The following is a 20,741-nucleotide window of genomic DNA, read 5'->3' on the forward strand; positions in this document are numbered from 1 at the left end:
ATCGCATTCAAAGATTACAATGGGTTACACTAGAGAGTAAAATTGAAATTGCGAAGAGAATATAAGATGTCTTATTTTACACTACGGAAAAGAAATAGGAAATGATATATTTTTTTTAAGACGAGGGGAGGGAAAAAGAAATAGCCTTTTTTCACTGTAAATTCATTAAGAGCCACCGAGGTCAATAAAACATAGAAAATTAATCATATATTATTAACAGAGAAGAAAAAGTGAGTGAATTTTGTACTAGGGGAGGGAAGGGGAATTCAGAAGATTTTCCGGTCGGAAATATCTTCAGGGTTTCTTTTTTTTTAATTCCATTTAAATAACACGGAGCCAAGCAGATTTAAAATGGACTAAAATAGACTTCTTATTTCAAACAGGCAAGAAAAATATTTTCTTTAGCTTTGTGTCTTACTCTGCTATAATAACTCAGCCTCAAGCCCTCAAAAAATGAAAAAATAAATAAAGAAACGTAGTAGGGGCCCACTGGATTCCACGAGACCCATAGGGGGAGGGGGCATAATATTGGAGCTACTAGCCCCTAAAGACTTTATTACGCATTCCTTGGTCTTTTGCAATACTGTAGTACAGCTGTTTGTTATGTAATGGTAAAGTACACCAAAAGCGTCTCAATTGTTTCAGCTCCATATCTATAAATTGAGTCAATTAAGTTGTTTTCTGAATAATGAACAAGTACCTATTTTGGGTATATATTTGCACAATAGGGGAGTAAAGGTAAGGTAAATCAACTTTACCCACTCACCTAATCTACAACTATATAGTACAAATTATAGGAGTCCAACGCATTCTGTCACCCGTCATTTGCCTTTGTGAATATGAAACCAGCTTTCTTAGATCTTAAATTTAGCAAAATTCTCGAGTGTGTACTGGATAATACGGAAGTACCGTCTACGGCACTGAAGGTTTTTTTTTAAATAACTGGATATACCTTATTTTATGAATAAATAACGTATCACCAGATATCCAAAATGTATTTTGAGCAATTCTACAAAACAAATAGTTGAGAAATAACGGGATAAAACGGTCAAACGAAAAACAGGTTGTCCCCAGATGGAATGGGAGGATTCATAAGGAAATATTTAAGAGAAAGGGGAACTTTCTGGGAGGGGGTAAAGGGTGAGGCTTTAAATAGATTGGGATGGAGAAGAAGCGTACATGAATGAATCTTAAAACGAACAAAGCTTTAATTAAATATGTGAATCATGATTGAAAAAAATACTACACATATAAAAGTAAGGGTACTGTCTCCTCCCCTCTCTGTAAAAATCCAAAACCTAGTGCGCTATTGGTGCTTTACTGAAAATGAATTATATTATAAATATTTTTCTTACATACTTATTACAACACTGAAAATAAAAATGAAATTACAGTAAAATAAAATTTTGAAAGTTTGTGTGTCACTGAAAGCAAATTATATTACAAATATTCTCTTTTCCATTTATTACGACATTGAAATAAAAATTACACTATTTAAATTTTATTTATTATAAAAAAGAATTTTAATTTGTCAATCTTATTTATTTAAATATCCAAATAGAAGGTTTTACAAAAAATAGGATTCAATTCCACTTTCTTGGAGCATAATGAGTGAAAGGTTGAGAAGGCTAGAGTACGTTCTGCAGGCGAAGAATGTCAGGTTGACAAAGATTGTCCTTGTCATCCAACCTTCTAGGGTCAAACGAAAAACAAATCGTCCCCGATTGGTATGGGAGGAAGTCATAAGGAACATATTTAATAGAAATGGGAACTTTCTGGCAGAGTGGTAAAGAGTGAGGCTTTGAATAGATTGGGACGGAGGAGAAGCATACATAAATGAATCAACATATCTTAAAACGAATAAAGGTTTAGTTAAATATATAAATCAAGATTGAAATGAAAAAATATTACTACATACAAGAGTATGAGTACTCTCTCCTCCCTATCTGTAAATGTCTAAAATCTACTGCATAAATGGCACTTTACTGAAAATTAATTACATTACAAATATTTTTCTTACGTACATATTAGAACATTGAAAATAAAAAATGAAATTACAGTAAAATTAAATTTTGAAATGATGTGCTTTTTCAGCAGCTGATATCATTATATACCAAATATTTAGTTTAATCTTATTTTCTTCCAAAAACCATTCACGACAAATTTAGTTTTACTATAAACAAGAATTTAGGTAATGTCTCCTTCCGTAATTCTAAAAATGTAAGGCCTACCACGTCATTGGCGAACTATATTACAAATATTCTCTTTTTCAGTTATTCTTTTCCAGGTATTGAAATGAAAATAAAAATTACACTATTCAAATTTTTTTATTATAAAAAAAAAGAATTTTACTTTTTCAATTTTATCCATTTAAATAGAATCAAACCTTTAGCATTCTTAGAGCATATTAAATGTGTTCAATAGCTTGTAGCAATTAGATGTTTTTCCTTGTTCTATAAAATATTACATTCAGATCCCTACTGATATAGTGATTTTGGCCTATTTTGGCACTGCAAGCGTGGGCGGTTCTAACAGATAACAATCTGAACAAGATCCATGAAATACGGTTCCACCCATGTTTTTAGTCAGTTGGAAAAAAAATGGGTTGTGTCTATAACCGATCTGAAGTTTCTTTTCATTATTTCTAACTCGCTCCTACTTTTTCAGAGTCAAATTTCTTCAAAGAAAATAAATCTACAAGACAACGATAACCTACTGGAAGAACCCAAGTCAACCAGAGAAAATTCTAAAACGAACGTTCAACTCAAATGTCGTTAAGTAATTAAATTAAAAGAGGAACTTGATCACTTTCAACAAATTCTAGAAATCACCAAAAGAAAAACTCCGGAAGAAACCCAAATTTCTTCAATCAGATTTGAAACCCAACTTGCAACTGCTCTATCTGAAAATTCTCTATTGAAAAAAGAGATTACTAAGTTAAATATTGAAAACAGTACATTTGTAAATGAAAATGAAAGACTTGACTCAAGAAAAATTTATTGGAAACCTCACCTAGCACAAGCCTTATTATATATATCTTGCCTTTTAAACTCAAAAAAGTCTTTAAAAGAGAAAATTGCTAAGTTGAATATGGAATATAATCAAATTTTAAAAGAGAAAGAAGAATCTGCTGTAAAAGACGAAGAAGAAATTTCATGCCTCAAGTCTTTTGTGGCATATCTCCAAATAAAAACCAGGACAATAGAAACAGGTTCAGAACGTCTTGAACAAGAAGTCAGAGAGAAAAGCAGTTTGATGAACGCTTTAGAAAATATGATTATTCATTTGAAAGACAGAGAAAAAAGAATTCTTTCATGAAATGGATTTTTGTTATCGCGACTTGTTTTAACGCGATCAATTAATTTTGGTTTTTATTTATTGAGTATTTTAAATCTCTTCGTTATTTATGAAAAAAATTCAATTCAAAGGACTTACAATATATCTTTTTCAATCAATATGTTTATACTTTCCCTGTAACAAATACTCTCTAGAACATCCTCTCAATTTGAATTTTTTTAAACTATTTTTGATATTTTTGGATTAAGAAATGAAAATGATATGAGGATGCAAACCGTGATTTTTTGTGTTGTTGAAGTTAAACATGCCAAGAATTTTTTCCGTGTTAGTTTCTTTGTAATCAGCAGCACAATAGTTAGTTTAAAATTAATGAATCGAAAAAAACACCTTTTCACAGAGTGAATACCCCCTTTCACTAACCAAGATCAATCTCTAAGGCACTTGAAGTAGCAACGAACTCTTATGTAAACGATTAGTCTAGTCTTGAACCTTAATTGCACAATAATTTAGCCCTAGGACACTCTTGAGACTTAATGAACTCTAAACAGACTTGGCAATGATGATTCTTTAAGGCACTTGAGCAAACAATTTCTCCAACCTTGACTGCTAGTTACATATGCATATATATATATATATATATATATATATATATATATATATATATATATATATATATATATATATATATATATATATATAGTATATATATATACATGAATTCAATGATAAAACCAACACTTTAAGCCGATACTTGAAGTAAAAAGAATATTGATTTATTTTTTTTTAGTTCACAGAAAAATATCAGTGAATGATGTTCGGAATCATTGACAGTGAATATGTCAATATATCCAAAGTTGATTGCAGATTAATATTTGAATGTGCTCTCTTAGTGATGAATGAAAAATTTAAAGAAGTAGATATTCACCATTGAAATGTAAACTATAATTTACATAAGTACTCAACTAACCGATGGTATGCAACAGTGAAATTCATTAACAAGCAAGGTTGGTATGAACGACCAATAACACCATATTCTAGCACTGGAGTTAGTCTAAATTTTGTCCAGAGCGAAATTGTTACAGTGTGTGATTTTATTGATAGTAAAGTTGTATTTGTGAAGGGAGATGTTACCACTGATAAGTAACTGTATAAGAAGTGTAAGGAGGATATCTGTCTTATAAATTTGGAAGACTTCGAATGTCCTAAGTATCATAAAAAATACAAAATCCTGTGAACGAAGTCAGATTTTTTTCGCAATGGATGATGAATAACGAAATAGATATTAATGGAAAGGTATCCATTAGGAACTCCAGAATTAATATAGCTAGTTCAGATTCTAGTTGATGGATGGAATATTAGCGATGTAAATACATTTGATTAATTTTTTTTCCATGTTCAATGATATTAGCAACATATAATGTTTTATGTTACGTCATTACATTAAAAATATTTCTATACTTTATGATATTCAGATTCTGTAATTTTTAGAGCTTTTTTTCATGTTAATGGAACATTGTTTTTTCTTCGTTAGCAACATTAATATATGATTTTTTCGCTCTCTAGCTTTATACCATATGTCAGTTATCAGGTTGCGGTATTCTTTGGACAGTGACATTTCCAGATCAATACTAGTTCATATTCAATGAATCACGAAGACACATGACACTTAAAATCTAAGAAATGATCTAAAAAAAAGATTAACAGGGAAAAAAAGATTTTTTTTTGTAAATATAAAATGAAAATTTGTCTCTTCTTCCATAATTTTCTTACTTCTGTTCTGAATTTCCCATTTTTTTTGTTTCATAGAAGTAAAACAAAATTTTCTTCAATTCTAAATTTTGCCATAGTAGAGAAAAAAAAGGGTTCTTTCTATTAATTTTTCCACGGAATTGGAAAAATCTCAATTTCTATTTTGAATCTTACTGTATGTTATATTTTATCTACACGTCGAAACTGTTACCTATGTGAAAACAAATGTAAATGCAAAATAAAATTTGTCCATTCTTCCATAATTTTCTTAATTCTGTTCTCAATTTTTCAATTTTTCGGTTTCGTAGAAGTAAAACAAAATGTTCTTAAATTCTAAATTTTTCCATAGTAGAAAAAAATGAGTTCTCTCTCCAATTCTAAATTTTTCCACAGAAGAGAAAAAATCTCAACTTCTATTCTGAATCGTTCCGTAGGTTATATTTTATCTACACGTCGAAACTGTTACCTGTGTAAAAACAATATAGCATTAGAAAATGAAATTGAAGACAAAATAAAAATGTTCTAATCTTTCAATGTCATATTCTCTTTGTTCTTGACAGCAAATACGTCATTTATTTTTATTAGACAACTGCTGTCATCTATTCTATTATAGTTATAGATGGCTGCATAACTGACTGTTCTGACATCTATTCTGATTCATTTATAGATGGCAGCACAGATGGTTTTTCAATCTTGGCACACTTAAATGTACCCTCACTTGGCACTGCAGTTGCAGGCACAGCGAGATGCATACAAGCAATTTCACTTAACTCTGGGTAAGTGTAGAAATAGTCAGTACAAAATTCTAGCCGATCAGAATGATTTTTTCCTGATCTACTTCTCTCACTCAAGAACAATGGAACTCTCTCTTCATATGCCCTAGTAATATTTGCTGCTGCGCGGGCAGTGCTTATATTGTTAGCATTTTTATTTGAAGAGTTCATCCAAAGCCTTGTAGTGGGGTGGGGGGGGGGGGGGTCGGGGGTTACGTGGGAAGGATCTTTCCATGGAGGAAGTTTGTAAGGGGGAAGGGATATTACTATGAAGGGGGTGCCAGATTCCCCAGTATTATTTAAACAAACGATCAGCAATCAAATAAAAAAACAAGTTTTTCAACTGAAAGTAAGGAGCAACATCAAATCTCAAAACGAAAAGAAATTATTACGTATATGATTGGGTTCACCCATTAGTCGAAACCACGCTCTTTACGCTGAAGTTTTTAAGTACTTTCATAGGAGCTATTTATTTCAATTAATCGCCTTTGCGATTGGGGGGTCATTCTTAAAGAATTGGAGCAAAATTCGAACTTTAGCGTGAAGAGCGAGTTAATGACTAGGGGGCGAAGCCCCTAATAAACGTAGTAAAAATATACGATTATAGAAGTTTGTTACGTAAGTTACGTATATTTATTACTAGTAAAAACATTCGTAGATAGAATATAAGTTCTAGTCCCCTTTTTAAGTAACCAAAGGGCAACTAGGCCCCTCCTCCGCCCCTTTTTGTCAAAATCGTCAGACCTAAATTTCGAGAGAGCCATTTAGCCCCCCCCCCAAAAAAAATATACAAATTTCGTTTTAATTATTCATGTACGGTGATCCAAAATCAAAACCTTCATTAACGCAAGAACGTTCGGAAATTAAATAAAAAAACATGTTTTTTAAACTGAAAGTAAGGAGCGACATTAAAACTTAAAACGAACAGAAATTATTCTGTAAATGAAAGGGGCTGTCCCCTCCTCAACGCCTCGATCTTTACGCTAAAGTTTGACTCTTAGCACAACTCTATTGGAGGGGACAGCCCCTTTAATATACGGAATAATTTCTGTTCGTTTTAATGTCGCTCCTTACTTTCAGTTAAAAAAAACTGGTTCTTTAGTTAATTAGGTAACTAAGTGATTAGTTGCCTTCCAATCACTTTTGACTATTAAAAAGGGCACTAGCCATTTCAATTTCCAATCGATTGAGCCCGTTTTGAAGTTTCTACGACAACGCTTTCTATGAAAACTTTATATGCCCCCAGGGCATAATTTATAACCCTTGCCCTGGGGGATTTTGGGGGGGGGGGGGGGTTGTCATCCTCAAAGACCTAATTTTCAGAACTTTTAACTATGTTGAACAAAAAGGCTATATAAAATTTTGATTGGATGTGTTTGGATAAATGGTGGGCGTAGCAGGGGTGTTAGTTGCCTTCTAATAACTTTCGACAATCAAAAAGGGCACTAGCCACTCCAATTTCCAATCGAATGAGCTCTTTTCTAAGTTTCTACGGCAACTCCTTCGATACGAAGTATCCTGGTCTAAAGAAAGAAAAAAAATAATAATAATACATAGTGCCAACATTGTTCTTTGCTTAGGCAGTAGGGGTCGGCACAGTTTCTGTTTTTCTTCCACCGTTTTCTCTTCTGTTTTCTTTATAAAACGGAACAAAAAAGAAAACATTTAGCCGTTTGTTTATTACCGTTTTTTTTCTTATCATTTTTGTCGTTTCTGTTATTCTTAAACCCGTTTTTCTTTATTTTCCATGTTTTGGTTGCTAATAGAATCATGTCGCATTCTTGCGACTTTTATTGGCTTTGGGCACTTCCCATATATAGAGTGTGGATTCTTGATAATCTTGATGCACGGTGAATTTTGTCAGTTCAGAAAATGTCTATGCATGAGAAAGAGCTTTTAATTAGAGAAATTTAAGTAAGTATAAATTTAAGGTAGGCTAATGTAGCTACATAGTTATATATATATATATATATATATATATATATATATATATATATATATATATATATATATATATATATATATATATATATATATATATATATATATATATATATATATATATATATATATATATATATATATATATATATATATATATATATATATATATATATATATATATATATATATTATACATGTATCACTCTTCGCCTTATTCTCCAACAGTGCGAACGCTACAAACTCCCCATAATTAACATGTTCCTTGATGTTGTGGCTGCTTTCGACTCTGTGGCTGCTTTCGACTCTGCTTTCGACTCTGTATTAACATGTTCCTTGATGTTGTGGCTGCTTTCGACTCTGGCAAGTAATGTTAGAAGATGGTATGCCGGTTGAATACTTTCAGTAAAGTACAAATTATATTCTGGCTCTTAGAAATCATAGAGTTTTAGAACCCTACTCATGTGAATTTCTGCTCGGTTCGAGTTTGACTTATTTTAGTATCCGTTTGCCTTGGGTTTTCTTTACTTTGTGAGATTGATGAGCCATAGTTGAATACATTTTAGACTATTTTATACTATTTTAGTTCATTTTCGGTCTAACTGATCTCTTTACTTTTTTTTTGAAAAAACTGTTGTTCGCAAAAATACTTTTTGATTAATAATTATAAAAACAGTTGATCAACGATAGTTGACAGCATTATAACGGGTTTGAGTATAAGAGATGTTAAAGTGCCTTCACTGAATTTCAGTATAGATAGAAAAGTTTTCCCATTTCTTTATTTAGCAGTTACATTACCAGTTATTACTAGGTTTCGCCTATCTAATACACAGAAACTAAAGATTAGATAAACTTTTTCAAGTACCAGAAATTTCGTCTCCGACTCCCTCTTTACACTAGAAATATATACTTGGAGGCTGAATACAGATTATGCAATATTTTTAATTTAGCTGCTCGAGCTAGAACATCATAATCCCATAAAAGCTCTGTGTAGTCTTTCTGATTGTGTGTGCAGGTATTTTATATACAGTTCCATTGCTGAATGTTTAATTTTTCGTGTTTTGTATATTTATATGTTAATATAACGTTTTCTTGTTAGTTTATAATAATAATAATAATTTATTTGAGCCCGCTCATACAAAAAAAACGAAAGCGGAGTAAGGAAAAGGAGAAAAGAAAAACAAAAACACTTCAACACCAAAGAATAAACTCAAATAACAACTTCTTCATTCGCACTCGTAGATAAGGTGTAGAGGCAGAAATTCGCACAAAGTATCCATTGCCTTTTTTTCGGCGTTTCTTTCGGAGGATGGCATAATGTCAGTCGGGTCAACCATATTTTGGGAACGCAGGATGAATGTGTTTCTTTTACGGAGCGGATATCTAAGTAAAAACTTTAGATACTTGCAATAGATTGACCGGAGTTTTAGTCTATCAGTTTGGGTGAATCAATCCCACAATGGCGATACATAGAGCAGGTGAGGGAGAGCAACTACTGCATAAAACTTTGCAAGAATTTTCCTTTTTAGGCTAAACTTCAAAGAGACAAGTTCTCCGTAACTTGATCGAATACTTTTGGATATTTTATCTATTATCAATAAACGTGATCTACTTATACCTTGACCGTACGTTATTCCCAGATACTTCATAGAGTTTCCCGAAAAAATTTCCGTTCGTCCCACCTTTACATATGTGTTTTCACTGCATAGTTGCTTTTTTTGCCGAAGAAGTAAATTCCAGAAACTCAGCCTTAAGTGCGCTAACTCGTAAACCAATACTTTCATATCCAGCAATCAGGCGGTCAATATTCTCTTGCAGAGAAACAATATTGCAACTTAGCATTAGCAGGTCATCCGCGTACGAAAGCAGGCTAAGGTCGCAGAGATTGATGCTAAACCCCCCGGCAATATTTTTTGTTATTCCAGATGTCAGGGTATTAAACAGGATAGGGCTTAAAACAGATCCTTGTCGAAGACCACGGAAGAGTCTGATTGGTCTACTCAGAAGACCCCCGGCCAGTTTAACTTTCACAAAACTCTTCGAATACCAATACGACAGAAGTACTACAAAATGTGCACTAACCCCACATTCAAGTAACTTTAGAAGTACCTGAGACTGCACAACCGAGTCAAAGGCAGCCGAAATATCTACACTGCACATGAGGAGGGAAGACTCCAGTCTATGGGCTTTATCGATAGCTTTCTTTAACAATCTATGCGCAAACGCGCAACTCAGGTTTCGGCGGAACCCGAACTGTCGGTAATCTAGTCTACACTTTGCCGAAATTTCTGGAAGCAGAAGTAGTTCCAGGACTTGACTTGTAACACTAGACACGGTAATTGGTCTGTATCCTGTGCACAGGTCTGGATCTTTTTCCCTTTTTGGGGATATTTGAGAGTACTCCGGCGCAAAATGAATCGGGGACCATCCCAGTATCGACACACATCTGGAGCAGGAGAGAGACGTGTTCAAATAATAGGTCTGTACCGTGCCGTAGGTTATCCGGACATATCCCGTCAAGACCAGGTGCTTTTCCGCGTTTTAACTTACTCGCTATTTTCACTACAGCCGATTTCGATATGACAAAGGTATTTCACTTTTTTAATAGGGTTTTGAGTTTTTCATCTAAACATTTGTCACAATCCTGCTCCAGGCTGGGGTCTTTGGAACTGAACACTGCAGAGTAATGCTTCACCCATTCATCCTCCGGGATATCAGAGGAGCACGTTTTAGCACTAGTTTGAGATCTTTTGAAGAGCTTATTTTTTCTTGTTTTTAAACCACCCATTTCTTCTGGCGTATGGTGGGCTATAAATAAAATTCATTCTTCCTTTCATAGCAGCAGTAGTACTAGTAGTAACAGCGGTAATATTATTCGTATTCTACCTTTTTGGCGTAGCTCAACCTCCCCTCGTTATGCAGATAGTTTCAATTTAATACTTTAATCTGTTTCTGGGCTATTGCTAATACGCTCTTTAGATAACCTGCATGCAAATAGTGTGTTTTGACTAAGCCCAACTTCCCTATCAACAGTCTCTGAAAGTGTCATATAAATACCATTAGCCTCCGTAATAGCGGTGGAGGTAGAGGCACTACTACTGATACTTGTTGTAGTAGCATACTCATAGTGCATTTCTATTAGTTGAACATACCCCTCAGCTTACCCTGAAAGGTTCAACCTAATGCTCTAAGCTGTTCTTGAGGTATTACTTATACGCCCTTTCAATAACCTGCATACACATAGCGTGTTTCAATTCAAGTCAAAATCCCCCTAAACGTGTCTTGAAAATTTATCCTTAATACCCATACCCCTACTAGTAGTATTATCAGTAGCAGTATTCACATGGTACCTTTTGCTTGGTTCAAAATCCCTCTAACTATACCCTGAAAGTTTCAACTTGGTACCCTAGATCATTCCTGGGGCATTGTTCATACACCTTTTGGGCAAGCTGTATGTATAGAGTGTGTCTTTACTTAATTCGAAATTCCCTAAGCATTTTCAGAAAATATTAATCCTAATACCCTTAGTCATAGTAGTACCTATTTGTAGCATCAGTATTAGTAGAAGTGGCAGCAGCAATGGTGGGAGCATACACAGAATTCATTTTGATTAGATCAACATCCCTCTCAACTAGCCCTGAAAGTTTCAACCAGTATTCTAAGCCATTCCAGATAAATTTTTGGCAATCGTTTATTAATCGTTTTGGCAATCGGAATAAACATAGTGCTTTTTGTTTAGTTCCGAATCCCCCTAAACATTTCCTGAAACTTTCACCTTAATACCCATATCCCTTAATGTTCAACATTTTCGGAAATTTTCAATTTAACCACCTTAGCCTTAGTAGTAGTCACAATGAAGTAGTAATTGTACTAGTAATAGCTTCCTCATACTGCCGTTTCATCAACTGACCATCCCCCTCATCATTCCCTGAAAGTTCCTACTTAATATCCTAAACTATTTGTGGGATCCACCCTTTTGATAACCTATATACACAGCTCATTGCATACAAAGTGCCTTCGTAAAAAAAGAGAAAAAGTTAATAATAAATTATGCGTTAAATAGGTTGATCACTGGCACACAATATCCAAGGGGGTTTGCTGATGGCAATAACCAATTAATATTTAGTTTTGGAACTAAATTATTCACTATGATAAATAATAACTCACTTTGTATGAAGTGAGCAATCCCTCACAATTAAATATCCAAGTTAATTGCGCAATCTAACACAGTACAGTAAAAAAGATAATCCGATTAGGTTCATAAGTTAGTTCTTTTTAGTTCAGATACTAAATTCATACTCTATATTTCCTAAGAGTTTCATCTTCATAGCCTTGGCTGCAGAGGAAATAGTAGCTTTCGTAGTACTAGTAACAGCAGCAGTAGCAATAGTATGCACATAGTACCTTTTGATTAGTTCAAAATCACAGTCAACATGCCCTGAAAGTTCCAACTTCGTACCCTTAGTCTTTTGGAGACACAGGATGAAAAATATCCCGTCTTTTCTTATAACCAACGTAGATAACTAGTGAATCGCACAACTTACAGCTCGTTATCCCAAGGGTTGTAAAGGGTCATGTCATCTCCGGAGGCATCATTATTGGCCCTCCTTTCTACTATACTAACGAAAGTGACCATTTGAAAATTTTGACTACAAACTTAAGGGGGAGGTTAGCAAAAGGGGCAACAGAGAGGGTTAGTTGCATTCCAAACATTTTGACCCTTAAAAAGGCCCTAGATCTTTGTATTTTCAACCGAACAAGCCCCATCTGAATTTCCAAAATGCCTAGGTGAAAAAATAAAAAATTAATGATATGCTAAGTGAACCCACTTCGCTCTTTACTTAGGCAGCACTATTGTAAAGCCTATGATAAAATTGATTATAACAATAAAAACATATTAGTTATAATAATAGCTTTTTTTAACAGCAAAAGCTACACATTCTACAATTTCAAAGGATTTCATTTAATACCAGTAACAGTTTACAGCCATTAACTTGGTTTAAAACATCCAATTTGAGACAAATTTAAATTTAAAGGGCATTCTTTTCTAATATGCTCCAAATCTAATCAAATCTGAATATTTTCTCCTAAGTTTATTCCTTTCGAATGCATAGGGATAAGTGGGTAAAAGTAAGTTTAAAATTAAAACTGTTTAATTGATCTCAAGCAAAGTATAAATGGTATGTCATAAATCGAATGACAGAAAGTAAATTACACAAATTGGCACGGATATTGCCACAAAATAAATAGGAGCAAAGTATAGACAATAAATACAAATATGTCTAATTGATCTAAAATCGCTCATTTTCTGCTGTTTTGCATTTTGGCACTGTTCTGAATTTGTATACTATGGGTACAAAACTCAAGAGAAAACTGTCACGAAAACTTCTACAATATGAGTTTTGTAGGGGTTTCATAGAAAAGTAGTTCTCGCATAAAACATGTTTCTATGGCTTATCTTCTATATGCACTGTCTTATACTTGCTAAAACGAGAAGTGCCCAAAACTTTTTTTTTTACATAAACCCCACTTCTACAGTTTCTCTAAGCATGGATTTTTTTTATGTTTGCTCAAAGTCAGAAAATCGTTTCTTATGTAAGACATATTCATAACCCTCTATTAATTCTTGTATGTCTATTCAAATCAGAACTTTTGAAAATCATTTCTTACATATAGTTAATTCATACGGTTCCTCCTCAGTATGGATTGTTGTATGTCTACTCAAATGAAAACTTCTTGAAAACTGCTTCTAACATCTATATGTATTCAAATGCAATCTATCAAACAAGCTTTTCATATTAGAGAACGATCATAAGGTTTTACTCCAGTATGGACTTTTCCATGTCTACTCAAATGAAAACTTCTTGAAAACTGTTTCTTACATGTAGTACATTCATACTGTTTCTCACCAGTATGGAGTCTTGCATGTACAACCAAACCTGAACGGCTTAAAAACTTTTTCTTACATGTAGTACATTCATACAGTTCCTCTCCAGTATGGATTTTTCTATGTCTACTCAAATAATATTTGTCTGAAAATTTTTTTTCGCATATAGCACATTCATACGGTTTCTTTCCAGAATGGATTCTTGTATGTCTACTCAAATCAAAACTTCTTGAAAACTGTTTCATACATGTAGTACATTCATACGGTTTCACTCCAGTATGGGTTCTTGCATGTACAATCAAATCAGAACTTCTTAAAAAACTTTCCTTACATGTAGTACATTCATGTGGTTTCTCTCCGGTATGCATTCTTGTATGTTTATTCAAACCAGACCTGCTTAAAAACTTTTTCTTACATGTAGTACATTCATACAATTTAACTTCAGTATGGATTCTTGTATGTCTAATCAAACCAGAACTGTTTGAAAACTTTTTCGTACATGTAGTACATTCATGTGGTTTCTCTTCGGTATGTATTCTTGTATGTCTAATCAAATGAGAATTGTTCGAAAACTTTTTCGTGTACATGGTACATTTATACGGTTGCTTTCCAGAATGGATTCTTCTATGATTAATCAAGTTAGAATTGTCAGAAAATTGTTTCTTACATATAGGAAATTCATACGGGTTCTTTCTGGAATGGCATCTTATATGTCTACTCAAATAAGATTTGTCCGAAAACTTTTTCTTACATATAGCACATTCATACGGTTTCTCTCTGGAATGGCTTCTTGTATGTCTAATCAAATGAGAATTGTCCGAAAACTTTTTCTTACATATAGCACATTCATACGGTTTCTCTCCAGAATGGATTCTTGTATGTCGACTCAAATCAGAACTCTTTAAAAACTTTTTCTTACATGTAGTACATTCATATGGTTCCTCTCCAGTATGGATTTTTCTATGTGTACTCAAATATGAATTGTTAGAAAACCTTTTATTACATATAGCACATTCATACAGTTTCCCTCCACTATGGATTCTTCTATGTGCATTCAAATTAGACTTGTCGAAAAATTTTTTATTACATATAACACATTCATAGGGTTTCTCTCCAGAATGTCTTCTTGTATGCATACTCAAATATGAATTGCTAGAAAACTTTTTCTTGCATATTACGCATTCATATCGTTTCACTGCAGAATGGATTCTTGTATGTCGACTCAAATCAGAACTCTTTAAAAACTTTTTCTTACATGTAATACATTCATAAGGTCGGGAAACTGACCCTGTGTCCAATTTAGCAATTATATTAGAAGGCTCATTACATGACAACGACGGGGAGGCATAGATTCCTAAAATGGAAAGCATATAAAAGCAGTACAAACCATATTGGAATTTTAGAAATACAGCTCGTTATCAATTTTTTCCAGCTTGTAAGGTTCCAAAAAAAAATTATATTTAATTTTAACTGTACCAAATAGACTAGAAAATTAGAGGTAATGCCGTTATGCTGCCCAAAGCTAAGTGCCTCCCATGCACTAATTTTCCCAGCGACTTCGTACGAAAGGGTCAGTACTAAAAGCTTAGGATTGGGTTCAGTAAATATGAAATTAAAGGTTATAGCAACCGTCCAAAGGATTGAAAGTGGTTGGAGTTCTCGCCCAATTCCTCTTTTTAGAATCTTTGCATATCGTATACAGAGGTATACGATCCTCACAATATCAGATCAAAAGTCTCTGATAGTCATTTTGTCCAACGATATCAAATGTCCAATAAATAAGGCTCTAACCATATTATAAGTTGTTATTTTTTTTTCAGAGCAACAGATATAATGCAGCAAGAGAATAATAGCACAAGGCTAAACAATGTTTACAAATAACGATTATGAAAATGAATTTTGGGGCAATACCCCTATAAATGGCCTGGATGTGATTTGCATATTGACTGAAAATGGTATCTTTTGAACAGCGCGGTTAAAGTACAGAAGAAAATCAACAATAACAAAAGAGTGAATTACGATAATAATTGAGATTGTAGGAAAAAAATTATTGGAGGTGCGTTTATTATCAAAATAAAATGATATTAATTACTGGTAATTAAAAAAAAACAATTGACCCTGATTGACAATAAATATTGACAATTCAAAATTTACCTTCAATTTTTCGAAGTTGTAATCAGGCAAAAATGAGGCCTGCCTGTAGGGCGCTTAGGATGGCTTTATATCTACTCTTATAATGGTGATCTCAGTTAGTTTCAAATTCGTACTTGCTAAATCGTATATGAATCAGATTAAATAATCCGTCCCAAGTGTCTGCTCTATTTTTTTCTCATAAAATATACATCTGAGGATTAGCGAAATTGCCTTCAGATAAAAACTTTTGCTGGTCCTATCTCTTTGCTCAATCTGGACCAAAATATTTTTGAGGGTCCCCTTGGCCCAAAATCCTATGATATTAAGTTTAAAACTGATGAAAAAAATTGGTTATTAAATCCATGTTCAGACCACTAACAACCTCCTCTGTACACAAGCTTTATTCTCTCTTATCCCAAACACAATTTCTGGAAATTTCAAGTTTATAAGGGTTTTTCTTCTTGGTAGGTTTTCTCCTAACAGAAATTATTCTAGTACAATTTGCACTCAGGCAAGGAGCATACTGTTGTCTGTTTAATTGTATTCAATAAACATCATCTGTAGACTATTTTTCAGGCCGGTAAATAATATCTTCTGGCTGTCAATAGACTAATTCAGGGCGACAATAACCTAGTGCTTTCTGCTTTATTTTCGCTTACCTAAAACATGTAAATTTTGAACCGTTTCAAGAAAATTCAGATACTTTTTTCATTTTCTTGAGATGGTAAGACGTTTTCACAACTCTTTCAAATTTGTTCTTGGTAAAGAACTCTAAGTAAGGAGCGATTCAGCTCAATCGTAACCGAAAATCTTAACATTATTAGTAGACTTTTTTTCAAGCCGGTAAATAATATATTCTGGCTATAAATAGACCAATTCAGGGCGACAATAACCTAGTGCTTTCTGGTCTATTTTCGCTTACCTAAAACATGAAAATTTTGAACCGTTTCACGAAAATGCAGATACTTTTTTCAGTTTCTTGAGATAGTAAGACGTTTTCACAACTCTTTCAAATTTGTTCTTGGTAAAGAACTCTAAGTAAGGAGCGATTCAGCTCAATCGTAACCGAAACTCTTAACATTATCAGTAGACTTTTTTTCAAGCCGGTAAATAATATCTTCTGGCTGTCAATAGACTAATTCAGGGCGACAATAACCTAGTGCTTTCTGCTTTATTTTCGATTACCTAAAACATGTAAATTTTGAACCGTTTCAAGAAAATGCAGATACTTTTTTCAGTTTCTTGAGATGGTAAGACGTTTTCACAACTCTTTCAAATTTGTTCTTGGTAAAGAACTCTAAGTAAGGAGCGATTCAGCTCAATCGTAACCGAAACTCTTAACATTATCAGTAGACTTTTTTTCAAGCCGGTAAATAATATATTCTGGCTGTCAATAGACTAATTCAGGGCGACAATAACCTAGTGCTTTCTGCTTTATTTTCGCTTACCTAAAACATGTAAATTTTGAACCGTTTCAAGAAACTGCAGATACTTTTTTCAGTTTCTTGAGATGGTAAGACGTTTTCACAACTCTTTCAAATTTGTTCTTTGTAAAGAACTCTAAGTAAGGAGCGATTCAGCTCAATCGTAACCGAAACTCTTAACATTATCAGTAGACTTTTTTTCAAGCCGGTAAATAATATCTTCTGGCTGTCAATAGACTAATTCAGGGCGACAATAACCTAGTGCTTTCTGCTTTATTTTCGCTTACCTAAAACATGTAAATTTTGAACCGTTTCAAGAAACTGCAGATACTTTTTTCAGTTTCTTGAGATGGTAAGACGTTTTCACAACTCTTTCAAATTTGTTCTTGGTAAAGAACTCTAAGTAAGGAGCGATTCAGCTCAATCGTAACCGAAAATCTTAACATTATCAGTAGACTTTTTTTCAAGCCGGTAAATAATATATTCTGGCTGTCAATAGACTAATTCAGGGCGACAATAACCTAGTGCTTTCTGGTCTATTTTCGCTTACCTAAAACATGAAAATTTTGAACCATTTCAAGAAAATGCATATACTTTTTTCAGTTTCTTGAGATGGTAAGACGTTTTCACAACTCTTTCAAATTTGTTCTTGGTAAAGAACTCTAAGTAAGGAGCTATTCAGATCAATCGTAACCGAAAATCTTAACATTATCAGTAGACTTTTTTTCAAGCCGGTAAATAATATATTCTGGCTGTCAATAGACCAATTCAGGGCGACAATAACCTAGTGCTTTCTGCTTTATTTTCGCTTACCTAAAACATGAAAATTTTGAACCATTTCAAGAAAATGCATATACTTTTTTCAGTTTCTTGAGATGGTAAGACGTTTTCACAACTCTTTCAAATTTGTTCTTGGTAAAGAACTCTAAGTAAGGAGCGATTCAGCTCAATCGTAACCGAAAATCTTAACATTATTAGTAGACTTTTTTTCAAGCCGGTAAATAATATATTCTGGCTGTCAATAGACTAATTCAGGGCGACAATAACCTAGTGCTTTCTGGTCTATTTTCGCTTACCTAAAACATGAAAATTTTGAACCGTTTCAAGAAAATGCAGATACTTTTTTCAGTTTCTTGAGATGGTAAGACGTTTTCACAACTCTTTCAAATTTGTTCTTGGTAAAGAACTCTAAGTAAGGAGCGATTCAGCTCAATCGTAACCGAAACTCTTAACATTTTCAGTAGACTTTTTTTCAAGCATGTAAATAATATATTCTGGATTTCAATAGACCAATTCAGGGCGACAATAACCTAGTGCTTTCTGGTCTATTTTCTCTTACCTAAAACATGAAAATTATGAACCATTTCCAGAAAATGCATATACTTTTTTCATTTTCTTGAGATGGTAAGACGTTTTCACAACTCTTTCAAATTTGTTCTTGGTAAAGAACTCTAAGTAAGGAGCGATTCAGCTCAATCGTAACCTAAAATCTTAAAATTTTCAGTAGACTTTTTTTCAAGCCGGTAAATAATATATTCTGGCTGTCAATAGACTAATTCAGGGCGACAATAACCTAGTGCTTTCTGCTTTATTTTCGCTTAACTAAAACATGAAAATTTTGAACCATTTCCAGAAAATGCATATACTTTTTTCAGTTTCTTGAGATGGTAAGACGTTTTCACAACTCTTTCAAACAGTTCTTGGTAAAGAACTCTGAGTAAGTAGCGATTCAGCTCAATCGTAACCGAAACTCTTAAAATTATCAGTAGACTTTTTTTCAAGCCGGTAAATAATATCTTCTGGCTGTCAATAGACTAATTCAGGGCGACAATAACCTAGTGCTTTGTGCTTTATTTTCGCTTACCTAAAACATGTAAATTTTGAACCGTTTCAAGAAAATGCAGATACTTTTTTCAGTTTCTTGAGATGTTAAGACGTTTTCATAACTCTTTCAAATAGTTCTTGGTAAAGAACTCTAAGTAAGGAGCGACTCAGCTCAATCGTAACCGAAACTCTTAATATAATCTGTAGACTTTTTTTCAAGCCGGTAAATAATATCTTCTGGCTGTCAATAGACTAATTCAGGGCGACAATAACCTAGTGCTTTCTGCTTTATTTTCGCTTACCTAAAACATGAAAATTTTGAACCATTTCAAGAAAATGCATATACTTTTTTCAGTTTCTTGAGATAGTAAGACGTTTTCACAACTCTTCAAATAGTTCTTGGTAAAGAACTCTGAGTAAGGAGCAATTCAGCTCAATCGTAACCGAAACTCTTAACATCATCAGTAGACTTTTTTTCAAGTCGGTAAATAATATCTTCTGGCTGTCAATAGACTAATTCAGGGCGACAATAACCTAGTGATTTGTGCTTTATTTTCGCTTACCTAAAACATTTAAATTTTGAACCGTTTCAAGAAAATGCATATACTTTTTTCAGATTCTTGAGATTTTAAGACGTTTTAATAACTCTTCCAAATAGTTCTTGGTAAAGAACTCTAAGTAAGGAGCGACTCAGCTCAATCGTAACCGAAACTCTTAACATAATCTGTAGACTTTTTTTCAGTCCGGTAAATAATATTTTCTGGCTGTCAATAGACTAATTCAGGGCGACAATAACCTAGTGCTTTGTGCTTTATTTTCGCTTACCTAAAACATGTAAATTTTGAACCGTTTCAAGAAACTGCAGATACTTTTTTCAGTTTCTTGAGATGGTAAGACGTTTTCACAACTCTTTCAAATTTGTTCTTGGTAAAGAACTCTAAGTAAGGAGCGATTCAGCTCAATCGTAACCGAAACTCTTAACATTATCAGTAGACTTTTTTTCAAGCCGGTCAATAATATATTATTGCTTTAAATAGACTAATTCAGGGCGACAATAACCTAGTGCTTTCTGCTTTATTTTCGCTTACCTAAAACATGAAAATTTTGAACCATTTCCAGAAAATGCATATACTTTTTTCATTTTCTTGAGATGGTAAGACGTTTTCACAACTCTTTCAAATTTGTTCTTGGTAAAGAACTCTAAGTAAGGAGCGATTCAGCTCAATCGTAACCGAAACTCTTAACATTATCAGTAGACTTTTTTTCAAGACGGTAAATAATATATTCTGGCTATCAATAGACTAATTCAGGGCGACAATAACCTAGTGCTTTCTGCTTTATTTTCGCTTACCTAAAACATGAAAATTTTGAACCATTTCAAGAAAATGCATATACTTTTTTCAGTTTCTTGAGATGGTAAGATGTTTTCACAACTCTTTCAAACAGTTCTTGGTAAAGAACTCTGAGTAAGTTTCTTGAGATGGTAAGACGTTTTCACAACTCTTTCAAATAGTTCTTGGTAAAGAACTCTGAGTAAGGAGCGATTCAGCTAAATCGTAACTGAAACTCTTAACATCATCAGTAGACTTTTTTTCAAGTCGGTAAATAATATCTTCTGGCTGTCAATAGACTAATTCAGGGCGACAATAACCTAGTGCTTTGTGCTTTATTTTCGCTTACCTAAAACATGTAAATTTTGAACCTTTTCAAGAA

The 20,741-nt window shown here is 33.4% G+C and overlaps 1 protein-coding gene and 1 long non-coding RNA gene across 4 annotated transcripts in view; one reads left to right on the forward strand and one right to left on the reverse strand.

The window, feature by feature from the left end:
- Positions 1-4,133: 4,133 nt before the first annotated feature.
- On the forward strand, positions 4,134-8,198 carry LOC148941619 (uncharacterized). The gene is made up of 3 exons (XR_016143302.1): positions 4,134-4,301; positions 5,714-5,822; positions 7,989-8,198. It is a non-coding gene; the product is annotated as an uncharacterized LOC148941619 (long non-coding RNA).
- Positions 8,199-12,916: 4,718 nt separating this feature from the next.
- Positions 12,917-20,741, reverse strand: part of LOC148941620 (uncharacterized) — a 47,048-nt gene continuing 39,223 nt past the window's right edge. For all 3 annotated transcript variants that reach the window (XM_089103873.1, XM_089103872.1, XM_089103874.1), the window contains exon 4: positions 12,917-15,001. In XM_089103873.1, the coding sequence (XP_088959999.1) occupies positions 13,554-15,001 (1,448 nt within the window). In that variant the 3' untranslated portion in view covers positions 12,917-13,553. The remainder of the gene's footprint in view (positions 15,002-20,741) is intronic.

The sequence above is a fragment of the Artemia sp. Qi Xiang Cuo genome, chromosome 18 (genome assembly GCF_049724085.1).
Source record: "Artemia sp. Qi Xiang Cuo chromosome 18, ASM4972408v1, whole genome shotgun sequence".
NCBI classification, from domain to species: Eukaryota; Metazoa; Arthropoda; class Branchiopoda; order Anostraca; family Artemiidae; genus Artemia; species Artemia sp. Qi Xiang Cuo.